This window comes from Podarcis cretensis (genome assembly GCF_951804945.1).
Source record: "Podarcis cretensis genome assembly, chromosome: 6".
NCBI classification, from domain to species: Eukaryota; Metazoa; Chordata; class Lepidosauria; order Squamata; family Lacertidae; genus Podarcis; species Podarcis cretensis.
In genome coordinates, this window is record NC_137175.1 from 55,009,315 (window position 1) to 55,025,857 (window position 16,543).

Consider the following 16,543-nt stretch of genomic DNA (forward strand, 5'->3'; position numbering starts at 1 on the left):
AGGGCAGGATGCTCTACAGGACCTCCGAGGAGTCTGCCTGCCTCCTCCCACTCAGCTGCCCTACAGCTGAGGGGAAAGCTGTGGGCAGACCGTTTGGGGCAGTGCAGAGCCTGCAGGCCTCCAAACCACCACGTCTCTCCCAGGAGAGACGTGTGGCTCGGGCGTGCTGCAGGCCCTGTGGTGAGTGCCGCCTGGCATTTTGTCACCCCCCTCAGGGGTGACACCTGGAGTGGACTGCCCTCACTGCCCTCCCTCCGTCCCTGCCTTCAGCTTCCACTGCCTTGGAGGAGGGAGAGGAGGAGGGAGAGGAGGAGGCAGCAGCAGCAGCACAGAGGCCGGGGCAGGGATGCAGATGGTGAATGAAGCAAGCCAGAGCCAAGCAACTGTAACAGCCTTGCAGACAGCCCCTCCTCCCTCGCTCCCTCACTTTTCTCCATTGCCCAAAGAAATGCAAAGCAACAAGTAAGAATGTGTCCATGAAAGAATCATGCCTCTTTCAAATATTTAATTGTCCTTCATACCTGTATGTTTTCTGCTACTGGATTGGATGGCGATAACTAGCCTGAGGAAAGGGCTTGGGCACAAGAATGACTGGCATCTACACACCCACAGAACCCTGCATTGCTGATCAAAGTCAAATCTCCCTAAGACCGTTTCTAAGGTAGAAATAAAAACACAGTGACATCCAGGAGTGGGTCACTTACATATCATCTGGTTTGGCTCTACGGTAGCTCACTCAGCTGTTTAATAAACAGACATGTACTGACATAATAAAAATGACGATTGTGGCATAGTGCTCAAGCTCCTCCTTTGATTTACCCAAGCTTCTCCCCAAGGGCAGATCTGGGACTCACCTCTTCCCTACCTTCCCACACTGCCCCTTCCTTCATCACTAGCCTTCCTGTTCATGGAGAGCTGAATTTGCAGGAAGGCTGTATGCACACCCAATAGCATGTGTAGGGGAAGGACTGGACTATATTTGGAGGAGTCAAAGACTCCCTGGTTTTATAAAGTGAAACTGGTATGTGTGTCAGAATGATATATTATCTCAGTTTGACCTTCTATGGAATTATTCCTAATTCTAAATTGTTGTTTTGGTTCTTTCGTTGTGTTGATGTATCCCTTGACCTAGGCACCCCCCAACCTAGGAAGGCGCATGTCTAATACTTAACTCATTATTGACAAAAGCACACATGTACAGCAACTCGCTAATGTGCGCATGCTAATAGCTTCTAGGCAGCTGTCCCCAGATTTGTGCCCTGCAGAGTATTTACAGCCAGTGCTTTTTTTCGGGGGGGGGGGGGAACGCATGCCCCTAAACATTTTGTAAATCTAAGTTAGGCCACATTGAGATGCAGTATTTCAATATAAGTAGGAAAATGAGAGCACCCCTAAACATTTTTAAGAGTAAAAAAAGCACTGGTTACAGCAACAGTGAGACCACCCCCCTCCCAAACTTATATATTCTCATTTGACAGGGTGCATGTGACCAAACAGGCTTCTCCTACACAAAAGCCATCTGTCAGGGTTGGAGCTAGGAGTAGGTCAGCAATGAAACAATAAATCTACTGAGGCCAGTGAAATTAACTCTTTATTAAAGGAAACAAACCACAGCCTAGGCCTAGTAGTCTCAGCAACTCGTTCCAGGAGGTCAAGGATAATGGGAGTTGTGGTCCAGCAACATCAGGAGTGTGCCAGGTTAGCTATCCCCCCCACCCTTCTCTTCTTTTTCCAGCAGTTTGGTCCCTGATCTGTTACAGGAGCTGTGTATGTGTTTTTGCTTTACAGTTGTCTCTGAAAAAGAGTCTGATGACTGAAATGTTTTAGGCCTTTGAGGTCTCTTCTTCAGCAGTTCTTCCAGTGTACTTCTGCTGTGTTGTGCTGTGATGCACTGCAACAAAACAAAACACTCAGGATGAAGATAAGCAGACAAAACCAATTTTACTCTGCCGTAATGAAAAAATTGCTTAATCTCATTTGGAAGCAACAGAGTAGAATCATAGAATCATAGAGTTGGAAGAGACCACAAGGGCCATCGAGTCCAACCCCCTGCCAAGCAGGAAATACCATCAGAGCACTCCTGACATATGGTTGTCAAGCCTCTGCTTAAAGACCTCCAAAGAAGGAGACTCCACCACACTCCTTGGCAGCAAATTCCACTGTCGAACAGCTCTTACTGTCAGGAAGTTCTTCCTAATGTTTAGGTGGAATCTTCTTTCTTGTAGTTTGGAACCATTGCTCCGTGTCCACTTCTCTGGAGCAGCAGAAAACAACCTTTCTCCCTCCTCTATGTGACATCCTTTTATATCTTTGAACATGGCTATCATATCACCCCTTAACCTCCTCTTCTCCAGGCTAAACATGCCCAGCTCCCTTAGCCGTTCCTCATAAGGCATCGTTTCCAGGCCTTTGACCATTTTGGTTGCCCTCTTCTGGACACGTTCCAGTTTGTCAGTGTCCTTCTTGAACTGTGGTGCCCAGAACTGGACACAGTACTCCAGGTGAGGACTGACCAGAGCAGAATACAGTGGCACTATTACTTCCCTTGATCTAGATGCTATACTCCTATTGATGCAGCCCAGAATTGCATTGGCTTTTTTAGCTGCCGCGTCACACTGTTGGCTCATGTCAAGTTTGTGGTCAACCAAGACTACTAGATCCTTTTCACATGTACTGCTCTCAAGCCGGGTGTCACCCATCTTGTATTTGTGCCTCTCATTTTTTTTGCCCAAGTGCAATACTTTACATTTCTCCCTGTTAAAATTCATCTTGTTTGTTTTGGCCCAGTTCTCTAATCTGTCAAGGTTGTTTTGAAGTGTGATCCTGTCCTCTGGGGTGTTAGCAACCCCTCCCAGTTTAAAGTAGGGAGAAACGAAACAGCTGGACATGTTTGTACAAGAGAATATATGAAGAGGTGTCAGTTATTCTTTTGAACGGAGCAATGTTAAAGGGTTCAATGTTTTGAATTTTTTCCTTCTTGCAGAGCAATGGAGATGCAGTAGAGCTGCATTTCCACTGCATTCAAGGGGAATGAAGCTATTCAAATGCTATAGTTTTGTTTTCATGTAAGTTAATGTGAACATGTTGAGCCTAGAATCAAGAGGCTGGTGTCCAACTAAGTCCTACTTACAGTAGACCAAATGAACTTCAGTCTATTATTTCAGCAGGTCTACTCTAAGTATGATTTGGCTGCGTACCAACCAAAGAACATTGTCTTCTACGCATTTATCTGAGAGTGAGTCCCATTGAACTCAGTGCTGCTTACTTTTGAGTAGACATGTATAGGATTGGCTTGAAAGGAATATGCTATTGTCAAATGTTCCATGGGTAACTGTATCCAAGCCATATTCATTTGGTTTCTCTTCTCAATCCATAATATGCAAATAATAACTGCATTTTTGTTGTTGTTGTTTAGTCGTTTAGTCGTGTCCGACTCTTCGTGATCCCATGGACCAGAGCACACCAGGCCCTCCTGTCTTCCACTGCCTCCCGCAGTTTGGTCAAACTCATGCTGGTAGCTTCAAGAACACTGTCCAACCATCTCATCCTCTGTCATCCCCTTCTCCTTGTGCCCTCCATCTTTCCCAACATCAGGGTCTTTTCCAGGGAGTCTTCTCTTCTCATGAGGTGGCCAAAGTGCTGGAGTCTCAGCTTCAGGATCTGTCCTTCCAGTGAGCACTCAGGGCTGATTTCCTTCAGAATGGATAGGTTTGATCTTCTTGCAGCCCATGGGACTCTCAAGAGTCTCCTCCAGCACTATAATTCAAAAGCATCAATCCTTCGACAATCAGCCTTCTTTATGGTCCAGCTCTCACTTCCATACATAACTGCATTTTACAAAGCTGTTAATCAGACACATTGGTGATTCAAGCCCACCTGGAGACAGCTGCGGGCAGGATTCCTGCATTGCAGGGAGTTAGTCTAGATGACTCCATCGAATACCCTCAATTAACCTTTTGAGATACAATCGTACCTTGGTTTCCGAACAGCTTATTACTCAAACGTTTTTGCTCCTGAACAAACCCGGAAGTGAGTGTTCTGGTTTGCAAACTATTTTTGGAAGCCGAACATCCAATGGGGCTTCCGCGGCTTCATATTGCTGCAGGAGCTTCCTGCAGCCAATCAGAAGCTGCGTTTTGGTTTTGGAAGTTGAACAGACCTCCGGGACGGATTCCGTTCAACTTCCAAGGTACGACTGTACATGGCTAGAATGAATTTGTGTGGAAATATGCCCTCTGTTTGAGATGTGAAATCTGATTGAATATTAGAAGACAATGCCAGAACCTGACACTTTATAATTGGCAAGCAACCACATACCGGTACACGCAAACAAGCTCACTCCCTCACCCTTTTAAACTCCTAGCCTATTTTTTGTTTTGTTTGTATTTGCCTCTGAAACGGTTGTCAGATCAGTCTTGTGTAAGATCCAGAATTCTGGATTCACATTATCCACCAGTTTGAACCCTAAAAGCAAACAGAAAGCTTTTGCAATTTAGCTCTTGTCCAACTGGACAAGATGGCTGAGATTCTATACCTTAGGCATGGCCATCAGGGGCACTTGCTTTATAAAGGCTTAATGATTAACTCAGGTTAACTAGCTGAGTTGTACTGATAATTTTATTGCTGTATTGGCATCAGTCCGTCTCAAGAGACAAAGGTGAAGTCAAACGGCTGGAGAATCACAGAACTTGCTGTGGCTGCTGAAACTAGTAACTCTTAACTGCTGCCTACCATGTTGTTTTTGCTGTATTAGCAGCACTGAAGTGACCTCCTGGGCCGCAAACCTGGGCAGTGTGTATGGAGGTACTGTGCTACCCAGACAACAAGACCCACCCCCTTGGCCTCACTGATATGGCCCAAAGGAAAGCAGAGCACTAGTTTGGCTGCAGGAATTGCCAGAAGGAAGTGGACAATACACCATTCAATCATCTTAGGGGCTCCACTCTGGATTTGTGTAGGGTTTACTCCTTAGCCTTTTCTTCTCCTGAAGAGGTTGTGCAAGGCAGCAGATATGGGCTTTTCCTTGGGGTCTTTCTCATGAATGAGTATAGCCAGAAGGCAGTGGAGGTTTAGGATCAGCGTTTTCCTTCTCCAAGATGGAATATCTTCCCAGATTGATAAGCCCCCTCTTCCCCTCATTTCCCTCTATGGCCTGTGCAGTAACCACATTCTGGACCATTGAACATATTATTGGTTTCATTGGCTCAATCCACTGGAGCCTGTCTTTGCATGCAGGCGAAGACCCTAACTCACAGAGGGTTTGAGACTCATTGGCTACTTTCCTCTGGTTTAGCCGGCCAGTTGAAGCTATTTCCTGGGGTGTGGCCACTGTCACATGCTGACAGCTTCTAGGAGCTGAGTGTAGGGTGGAGACCTAAGTTAGACAAACTACCCTAGAAGGAGCACAACATATCCCCCACCAGAGGTACTGCCCACCCCCTAACACTCCATGCACCCATTATTACTGATAGCATAAACAGAGAAAAGCTGCCGCCCCATGTTTTTGAAAAGTGTGGGGGGAAGTTAGCATTAGCAGGCCTCCAGGTTGCTTCCCCTGGCCTTTGCTTAAAATGGTGCTGATCTTAAATGAGATAATAATGTGAGCCAAATTAGCTCTGGTGACTTTCTGCATGAAGCAAGAGAGAGCTTGCTCAGCACTAGCTCTAATAGCTCATATGGGGTGTTGGGTGCATATTCCTGTAAAACCTTTTTCTCATCTGTTTAATAATAATAATAATAATAATAATAATAATAATTTATTATTTGTACCCCGCCCATCTGGCTGGGTTTCCCCAGCCACTCTGGGCGGCTTCCATAAAAACCAAAAATACACTAAAATATCACAGATTAAAAACTTCCCTGAACAGGGCTGCCTTAAGATGTCTTCTGAATGTCAGGTAGTTATTTATCGCTTTGACATCTGATGGGAGGGCGTTCCACAGGGCAGGCGCCACAACCGAGAAGGCCCTCTGCCTGGTTCCCTGTAACTTTGCTTCTCGCAATGAAGGAACCGCCAGAAGGCCCTCGGCGCTGGACCTCAGTGTCTGGGCAGAACGATGGGGGTGGAGACGCTCCTTCAGGTATACTGGGCCGAGGCCGTTTAGGGCTTTAAAGGTCAACACCAGCACTTTGAATTGTGCTTGGAAACGTACTGGGAGCCAATGTAGTTCTTTCAAGACCGGTGTTATGTGGTCTCGGCGGCCGCCCCCAGTCACCAATCTAGCTGCCGCATTCTGGATTAGTTGTAGTTTCCAAGTCACCTTCAAAGGTAGCCCCACGTAGAGCGCATTGCTGTAGTCCAAGCGGGAGATAACTAGAGCATGCACCACTCTGGCGAGACAGTCCGCGGGCAGGTAGGGTCTCAGCCTCCGTACCAGGTGGAGTTGGTAGACAGCTGCCCTGGATACAGAATTGACCTGCGCCTCCATGGACAGCTGTGAGTCCAAAATGACTCCCAGGCTGCGCACCTGGTCCTTCAGGGGCACAGTTACCCTATTCAGGACCAGGGAGTCCTCCACACCAGCTCGCCCCCTGTCCCCCCAAAACAGTACTTCTGTCTTGTCAGGATTCAACCTCAATCCATTAGCCGCCATCCATCCTCCAACCACCTCCAGGCACTCACACAGGACCTTCACCGCCTTCACTGGTTCTGATTTGAAAGAGAGGTAGAGCTGGGTATCATCTGCATATTGATGGACACCCAGTCCAAACCCCCTGATGATCTCTCCCAGCGGCTTCATATAGATGTTAAAAAGCATGGGGGGAGAGGACAGAACCCTGAGGCACCCCACAAGTGAGGGCCCAGGGGTCTGAACACTCATCCCCCACCACCACTTTCTGAACACGGCCCAGGAGGAAGGAGCGAAACCACTGTATAACAGTGCCCCCAGCTCCCAGCCCCTCTAGACGGTCCAGAAGGATGTTATGGTCGATTGTATCAAAGGCCGCTGAGAGATCCAGCAGAACTAGGAAACAACTCTCACCTTTGTCCCTAGCTCGCCGGAGATCATCAACCAGCGCGACCAAGGCAGTTTCAGTCCCATGATGAGGCCTGAATCCCGACTGGAAGGGATCCAAATGGTCCGCATCCTCCAGGCGTGCCTGGAGTTGTTCAGCAACCACACGCTCAATTACCTTGCCCAAGAAAGGAAGATTTGAGACTGGGCGATAGTTGGCCATACTGGCCGGGTCTAAAGATGGTTTTTTAAGAAGCGGTTTAATGACCGCCTCTTTCAGCGGATCTGGGAATGTTCCCTCACAAAGGGAAGCATTCACCACCCCGCAGAGCCCATCGCCCAGCCCTTCCCGGCTTGCTTTTATTAGCCAGGATGGGCAAGGATCCAGGAGACAGGTGGCTGGTTTCACACGTCCAAGCAGCCTGTCCACATCCTCGGGGGTAACGGATTGAAATTGATTCCATGCAACTTGACCAGACAGAGCTCTAGCACTCTCCAGCCCCGGCACTGCTCCCACGGTGGTGTCTAGCTCCTTCTGAATATGAGTGATTTTATCTGCAAAAAACTTTGCAAAATCGTTGCGGGAGATCTTGGGGTCTTTACAAGGCCCCGGTGGTAAAGGTGGTTCTGTGCTGATCCCGGGGGGAAGGTTACCGTAGGCGTAGTCAAAGTCCGGTCCTGGGTCACTAGCCTGGAATCAGTCCACAAGGAGCGGGGCGAGGTCCGAAACAGGAAGCCGGGCGGGGACAGGAGCACTGAAGAGTCAGGTCTGGGTCCGGGCATGAACAGGAACTCAACAACGACGTTGCTCCCACAACCTGGGACTGGGCCGACTGCCCTTTATCTGTTCTGAGGCTAGGGGCGGTCACGGCCCCCAGGAGACCCGCCTCTCTTGGCCTTAAGGCGAGCACTCCTCCTGGGAGCAACCAGTTCCCTTCGCCTCTCTGCCCTGAGTCTCTGCAGTTCAGGAGAGGCTAAAGGGTTACTGGGCCCAGGGGGAGACTCACCTGCAGGCACTGAGTCCTCAACCACCTCTGGAGCCAGAGTGGGATCACCTGGTGCCTGCTCCTGAGGATCTAACACAGGTGCAGGCGCTTCAGAATCCAGGCCCTGCCCCAATTCAGCCGGCCCTGGAGGCGGGGACTCCTATGCAGGCTGGGATTCCTCTGGTTCAGCCTCTGAATCGGAATCCCAGGCCATCACAGTTCCGTTAAATTACGAACCACCTGACTCCTCCTGCTACTATTTTCTGCAGATGCAATAGAGGCAGTGAAGAAAGTCTTCTTCGCCGTCGCTATCGCCACTTGGTAGGCTTGACGTTGAGCTCTAACCTGTGTCCGGTCAGATTCGGAGTGAGTTTTTTGCCACCGACGCTCTAGCCGTCTCAGCGATTGTTTCATCGCCCTCAGCTCCGAAGAAAACCACGGAGCTGTCCGGGCTCCATGCAATCGGAGAGGGTGCTTCGGAGCCAGACAGTCGATAGCCCTGGTTAACTCCGCATTCCAGTGGGCCACCAGGGAATCAGCTGAAAGGCCATCAACATGGGATAAAGCATCCCCTACCACTCTCTGGAAACCATTTGGATCCATTAAGTGGCGGGGGCGGACCATCCGAATTGGTCCCACCTCCCTGCAGAGGGGAAGGGTCGCGGAGAAGTCCAGTTGCACCAGGAAGTGATCTGACCATGGCACTTCTTTTGTTTCACTTTTACTTAGTGTCAGACCACCCACGTCACTAGAGGTGAACACCAGGTCTAAGGCATGTCCATGACTATGAGTTGGGCCAAACTTATTCAGGGACAGCCCCATGGAGGCCATGCTTTCCACGAAGTCCTGAGCAGCCCCTTGTAAGGTCGTGTCGGCATGGATGTTAAAATCGCCTAGGACAACCAAACTAGGTGTCTCCAGGAGAAAATCCGCCACGACCTGAAGCAGCTCAGACAGGGAATCCTTGGTGCAGTGCTCTCTGGCCTCCTTTCATGAATTAAGCAGGCAAGAACTCATCCTCAACGAACTATATATAACTTTATAGGTTTACCTACACACTAACAACATAAGATCAATGCTGTCTAAATAGTGTTCTTCAGGAGAAACCGCAGGATAAATTGCTTTGAAAACTGCTAGAGCCTGGTATGAAATTAGGTCACCCTGTTCCCTGAGGCTCAGATTCTGAGAATCATCATTGGAGCCTGGGAACACCAGCATCCCAGGGTGGATCAACCAACCAACCAACCAACCAATCAATCCAAGGGCATATCCTGGTTAATGTGTTTGGAATATGGCAGCTATTGGGTCAGAGAGCAGAGTCTGGTGGCTCAGGATAGAGCCTTATGAACATGGGGACAGAGATATAGCAAAAAATTGCCAAGCCAAACAAAACTATTCTGTCCTCAAAGTTTTTGTCCTCAACTAAGCTTTTCCTTCTTCCTCTAGAAGTAAGATGAAAGAGGATAAAGCCCTGAAATTTCATGTTACATCCTCAAACCTGTCAACCCTATGTAAAACTGCTAGATGAACCTGATAATCTAGATTTATTTCAGTCTGGGTTCAGCACAGAAACTGGTTTAGCTGTTCTGATGGATGACTTATAACAGAAGAGAAAGAGGGGGCATGTGGCCCTGAAATTTCTCCTTGGTCTCTCATCAGCTGCATTCCTTCTTGACAAATTGGCTGGTTTGGGAACTAGAAATACAGTGGTACCTCGGTTTATGAACTTAATCCATTCCGGAAGTCCATTCTTAAACTGAAACCATTCTTAAACCGAGGCGCGCTTTCCCTAATGAGGCCTCCCGCCGCTGGTGCCCTTCTACCGTTCGGATTCCATTCTTAGACCGAGGTAAAGTTCTCAAACCAAGACACTATTTCCAGTTTTGCGGAGTTTGTAAACCAAATTGTTCTTAAACTGGACTGTTCTTAAACCAAGGTACCACTGTACTGCCTTCAGTAGTTCTATTCCTGTTTCCTTGTCGTTTCAGAAAGTGGTAATGTGTTTGATCTCTTGCTATGAAGTTCCATGGGATTCTATTTTTGAGTTCAGCCTTAACGGATGGATGCACCTGTATCCTTTGCAACCACACTCCAACACCCACCCAATCTGATTCTTGGGTGGAGGGAGGCATGGTAAATGTTAAGAATAGAGATCAGCCTCTTGCACCTTACATTGCTTAGCTCATTCACACTGCGCTAGAACTTAAGCAGAGCCTTGGATCACAATGGATCGTTTATCCGCCAACTTGAACCCTAAAAGCAAACAGAATGCTTTTGCAATTAGCCCTTGTCTGAGTCAGTGGCTGAGATTCCACACCTTAGGCAAAGCCACCAAGAGCCCTTGCTTTATAAAGGCTGATGGATTAACTCAGGTTAATCCGCTGAGCTGTAGTGATATTATTTATAGCATAATCGGTAAAATGCTGATCTCCACCCCTGTGTTTTGTTCCTCCCTCCCCGTTTGTTTGCTCACTTTGGAAGTGGTGCTGCACTTCATTCCAGCCTGCTGAAATATGATATCTAAGGTGTCCCCGCCTATTTGTTTCATATATAGCCTTACTACAGGATTGCATACGAGCTGCATCCAGCCATACTTCAACCAAAGAGCCCCAGAAGCTGCTTCCAGGGAATTCATACTGAGCAAAATGCAACTCGCTTTGCCTGGACTGGGGTTAAACCTTTACCTGTTTTTTTATGCAGCTGCTACCTTCTGTCTGGTCAGCGTGCTCCTGAAAGTCATCTGGCTATACCAAAGGAGGCAAAAGCTGATCAGATCTTTGGAGAGCTTCCCAGGGCCACCGAAGCATTGGTTTTATGGACACACCAATGAGGTAGGACTTCTTCATCCCATCTAGTAGAACTCAGAAAAAAAGTGAGTGATTGTAATGTTTTGTGCCAAACAGATGTAGTGCTGTTGCCATTGCTGGTACATAAGACTTTTCGTGAGCAACTACAATGCGGGCGGCAAAGGGCAAAGTACATATTATGGTGCCATGACCCATGTGTTAGAATGTGAGCTAGATTCCTATAAAGCAGGATGTAATTTCATGTACAGAGAGGCAGACATGAGATGAATGCTAGAAGTGCCTATCTGTACTTTACCCCAGAAGCTGCTTGTCCAGAGCCATGGTGCTGTCGCCTTCTGGTTCAGCACCCACTTCCTATTCAACCTACCCATACACTACATGAAATCATTTCTCACATTATAGGAATTTAGTGATTTAATTCTAACACAGGGATATATCGCCATGACACTGAGGTTGCTTCCAGGCTGTTGCTGTTTGGGGGAAAGTACTAGGTTTAGGAGAGAAACTTAAATGGGGTACAAATTACAGGATTAAGGGGATAGTTTTGGAAGGTATCTGATAAGCATGCTATGAAGCAGCCCAATGCTTATTGTGGAGTGAGAGATCCTCGATGGCCTGGGGACTTTGTGCTGTAAAGCAGGCTTGAAATGTTTGTGATCAGAGAGAATGCTGACTCTCCAAGGAAATGGAGCCCTGGTCATGGAGATCTATGTTATGCAGTAGCCCAAAACTTGTTTAGGGGTCTAAGAGCGTATGCACTTCTTTGTTCTGATTGCTCATGCAGATCTGCATCAGATACAGAGCTGGGAATTAGGAATCAGCTTCATCTCATGCCTGATCAAAGACTTTGGAAAACTAAAAAACTTGTATGTTACTTTGTGGGAATATGGTCATTACTTCATGATATTTTATGTGGATATAGGCTGGGTAGAATTGGTTATACCAGTGTAAAGCTTCTGAGACCATCTTTATATGTAATGTTTATCAGGCCGCCTTAAGACCCTGAGATGGCCTGGACAGTGGGAAGCCCACACCTAGTTGACTATAATAGCATTGATTTTATTTTTGTCCCCAATTGCCACAGCTCGGTCGAATTGGAGAACTTACCACAATGGTGTCCTGGTCGGAGAGATATCCCAAGGGTCATTCCTTGTGGTTTGGAGCTTTCTTGGGGTTTCTCAATATCTACCATCCAGATTACGCCAAGGCTGTATACAGCAGAGGAGGTAACGAAATGGCCCATTTTAAGGCAATATCTGTACATCTCCTATCTGTACACTCAGTGTCATTTGGTAGCTAAGCTCTATTGATGGGGGACCTGTGGCCCTGCAGATGTTCTTGGACTTCTGTTGCCATCAGCCCCAGTCAACATTCCAATGGTCAGGGATGATGGGAGTTGTAGTCCAACATCTGGAGCAGCCCAGGTTTCTCATCACTGTTATGTTGTAAGAGCTTAGCTGTAGAAACATAGGAAGCTGCTTATACTGAGTAAGACCATTGGCCCATCTAGCTCAGCATTGACTACATCGACTGTCAGTGATTCTCCAGGGTTTCAGACTTGGGTCTCTCTCAATCCTAACTGGAGAAGCCAAGGATTGAACATGGGACCTTCTGCATGTGAAGCAGATGCCCCACCATTGAGCTATTACCCTTCCCTTAGGTATGTCTGCACTCATCACTCCCCTCTGAAGTTGTTCCCTTTAGGCCAGTAGCCTGACTGACTTGTTTTTCTATTTGGCAAACCAAACAAAACCAACAACTATATTGTAAACCAAACAAAACCAAATAAAACAAAACCAACAGCCATTTTAGCCCAGGAAATCCAGGAAGGTGCCAAAAGTATTGCAAGTATCACTATAGAATTATATATGATATAGCAAACATTAACTAGTCTCACAAATGCTAATTGATTGAGAGGGAAATTACCTCTGAGATACAGGGGTTGCACATGGTGCTGAAACTCCAGAAAGAGCTCGTTGATCAGGGGAAGCTATAACCATGTCACTTCTTTGAATCATTCTGAGTGTTAGTCTCTGTGCCACTTACTATCATATTTTCTCATACCATTTTGCAGGTTTTTACTTGTTAAACTTGCCTTAAATTTGCAGCAAGCCCAACCTTACCTGAAAGGCATATTATTTTATAATAAAAGAAGAGTAGGCCTGGCACTCTTCTATTGCAACCCTTTAATTTGTTCTATTGGCATCGATGCTGAATCTTCTTTTGCCCTTCCTCCCTGGTCTAGGTCAATGGTAGAACTACCAAGTATTCCTACCAGCCTATGGTTATGAAAAGCCACATACCCAACACAGCTCAGCATGAAAGGTTGGCTAGGATTGTACAGATAGTGTAATCAGGAACAGAAATCCAGACCTCAAAGGTGAAAAGCTACAATTCCATTTTAGTGATTACAGAGGCAATGTAAATGTCTATAGTTAAAAAACACCTGCCCATAGTGTGACAGCCACAACAGGAAAAATATCTACGGATCAACAAGGGATCACGACAACCAAATGCAACCTCTTCAGCAGAGGAGGGGTGATGACCAGCCCTTCAATTTCCAGGTGGAAACAAGCCAGAAATCAGCCCAAGGCTTCGTCCTTGGAACATGCACCATAGAATCATAGAGTTGGAAGGGACCCTTAGGATCATCTAGTTGAACCCCTGCAATGCAGAAATATGCAACTGTCCCATATGGGGACTGAACCTGCAACCTTGGCCCTATCAGCACCACATTCTAACCAGCTGAGCTATCCATCCTGCTGCCTATTTATTGTTCAGTGAGTTTTTATTTAAAGCTCTGTCTACAGTTAGCACAGTTGGAGCTAACTGTGTCTGATGGTTCTCATCTGCTTTTCTTCCCCCCTTTTCTCCATATGCAATAATTTTTTTTCTCTTGCGCTTGAAAAACAAATGATTGATGGTCCCAGTGTGCCCTTGCATTCTTTCTTTGTTTACACATGCTATAGTTGCTACATAAATGCCATGTGGAAAATGTTTTTCTTAAGCATCTGGCCAAAAGCGGAAAGTGTCTCTAAAACATGGAACAAAACCATGATCTTAACTTATCGTACTGAAACATCAGTTTGCCTGGCTTAAATATCATCCTGTGATTCTTCTGACACTTCCCCCTGTTGATGGCACTTTGTCTTTTTCTTAGGGTTCCTTCCAAGTCATGCCAATGCCGTGTGGCCTTTTTAGATTTGACTTGTCGGCATCTAATCAAGGTGTAACTTGCATATTCCACCGTTCTCTACCTCCATGTTAGCTAAAAGCATAATAATTTACACAGATTCGGAGCAAGAGCTTCACTCATATCAGGCCAGGTTGACTAGGCCTTCAGTGGGTTTGGCTAGCGCAACAGAAGACAGATGTTTTATGTGGTTGATATGCTTCTTGTATCTGCTATATCGCTCAGTAAAATCAGTGCCAGTTCTGGGTTTTGTGGGAACCCTTGGGCTTTGCTCCCTGAGTGTGCCCACCTGCTCTTCCATTTCACTACTGTCCTCTCACTTCCCTGTGCTTCTGGGCTCAGTTGGCACCATCTTCCAGAGAAAGAAAACACAAGGCATGTTCCTTGTCCTTAATCCTAAACTGCTTGTTTGGAGATATCAGATGATCTGGCGGTAATAGCAAATTGCTTGTTTGGAGATATCAGATGATCAGGCAGTAATAGCAAGGAGGAGGAGGAGGAGAAGAAGAAGATGGCCACGAGGCTCCAGGAATTGGCAGCGGGCCTTTTACTGGGGTGTGAGTTCTCCAGTGATACCAACTGCTGCCTCTGGCCCTGAGCAGAAAGCTAATACTTTGTGTGCTTGGGAAATGTTTGCCAGACCACTTCAACAGCTTTTGAAAGAAAGCTTTATAATAAGGTTTTCTGAGAAGAAACCTGACTCTGTTATGAAGTGGTGTGATAACCGCAGGATTCCAATCCACTACTTTAGCTGAAGGTCATTTCAGCTCTTGAGTCTTTTATACCTTCTACAACATTATTATTCCTAACATTTATTTGTAGGAATAACCAGTGGGCTTCGTATGTTTGTTTTCAGCTCCTTACTAAATATATGAGGTGGCAAAATGGTTTTCATTTAAACAACAACACAGCTTTCCTAGCATTTTCCAAGTGCCCCTTACTTATTCTTATGTATTTTGAGGAGTTTCTGGAGAGCTGTCTGCCAAATTCTGTTTGGTTTCAATTCCTAGTTCTTAATTAACAGAACTTCTGTAGCAGCAGTTGGCACACCTTCCTCTGTTGCCTCCAGCTGTTTTCACTGTTACTTCTGCCTTCGGTTGATAAGATCTTGCATGATCGATCTAGCAAGACAGTGGGAGCTAGTTATAGAGATGCTGAAGAAATTGGATTCTGTCGGCATTTAAAACCAAATTATCAATTTTGCAGTTTCTGAATTTGTGAACCAAAACATGGCTATCCTTTGAAATTTGCAGGTATCTGAATTTTTGCAATGCAGTATTCTAACAGATGTTTATTAAAAATATATATTAGGGGAAAGTGTGCATAAAAGTGAAGGTATTAGTGAAAATAACAACAAGGATGCATAATGTTACGGGATGGCTTGCAGAAATGTGTACGTTCATCAAAACTGCATATAAAATTTGTTTACTCTGAGAAATTCGCACTAAAATGCTGATGAAATTTCGTGAGGATTTTTATTTTAAAAAATTAAAATACAAATAGCAATGTGTGGATAACTGAAAGTCAGATTGGAAAAATGAAACATGGAGAGAACCAAACTTGACAGATCCTTCCTTCCCTAGCCAGCAGAAGTAGTAGCAGAGTTGAGACCCCATCCAACAACTCAGAACAGCCAATTTTGAAAAGCAAAACCTTTTTTTTTAAGTATCCCAGGGATTAAAAAAAACAGCTTAAATTGATTAAACTTGATGGTAAAAGTCCAAAATGAACTCAGGAATGTAACAGAGATATATTTAAATGTGAAAAGTGAAGGCCAGAGAGGAAAGATGAAAAAAGGGAGAGAGCATAGATTGATTATAGGAGCCTACATTTCAGATTACTGGAGGAAAGGGGATTTTCAGTGGAAATCAGTCGATGACATTTCCTCCTCATCATATCAGCATGGAGATGATTGGAAGGGAAGGGAAACATCGTCTCTATGTGTTTCTTGAAGAGCAGGCAACAACATTTTTTATGCCTTCATATCTCAGTATGGAAGTTTTGCAGGAGAGGAAAGGAGAAAAGTTCTCTATTTATCTTCAGCGATGTTTCGATCTCCTCATTTCACTGAGGAGATGCAAAGGGAGGGAGAAACATTGTTAAAGATCTGGACACAGCATTTCATTCTCCCTATTTATTCTTGGAAGTGCATGTGTGGCATATGCCTATGACAGCATGTATGAGTATCTTGAGTGTGTGTGAGAGAGGGAGGAGATAATGCAGGGGTGTCCAAACTTTTTTCAAAGAGGGCCAGATTTGATGAAGTGAACATGCATGAGGGCCGACCAAAGTTGTTGACCTTTTTTGAACCACGGGGCACTGGTGGAGGAAGAGGAGGGGGGAGCGCACCGCCCCTGGCAGTGCGATCCTGGTGGGTGCCACGCCCCCAGGACGTGCGTCACGCCCCTAAGGTTCGTGCACCATGCCCCTGGGATGTGCGCCAGCCCTGCCCCCACCTGCTCTATGCCCCCGGTGCTGGAGCATGAAGCTCCGCCACTTCTACGGGGAGGAACTGCCTGTGGGGGCTGGATTGAACTGACCGGCAGGCGGGATTAGGCCTCCAAAACAGACTTTGGACATGCCTGAAATCATGTATGAGTG

General features: G+C 46.2%; 1 protein-coding gene across 1 annotated transcript in view; it reads left to right on the plus strand.

Annotated features, from left to right (window-relative positions):
* The window catches only part of LOC307219207 (uncharacterized protein), a 46,826-nt gene that overhangs the window by 15,804 nt on the left and 14,479 nt on the right, over positions 1-16,543 (plus strand). The window contains exons 13-14 of the mRNA XM_079982207.1: positions 10,453-10,773; positions 11,834-11,975. Coding sequence (XP_079838333.1) covers positions 10,453-10,773; positions 11,834-11,975 — 463 coding nt within the window. The remainder of the gene's footprint in view (positions 1-10,452; positions 10,774-11,833; positions 11,976-16,543) is intronic.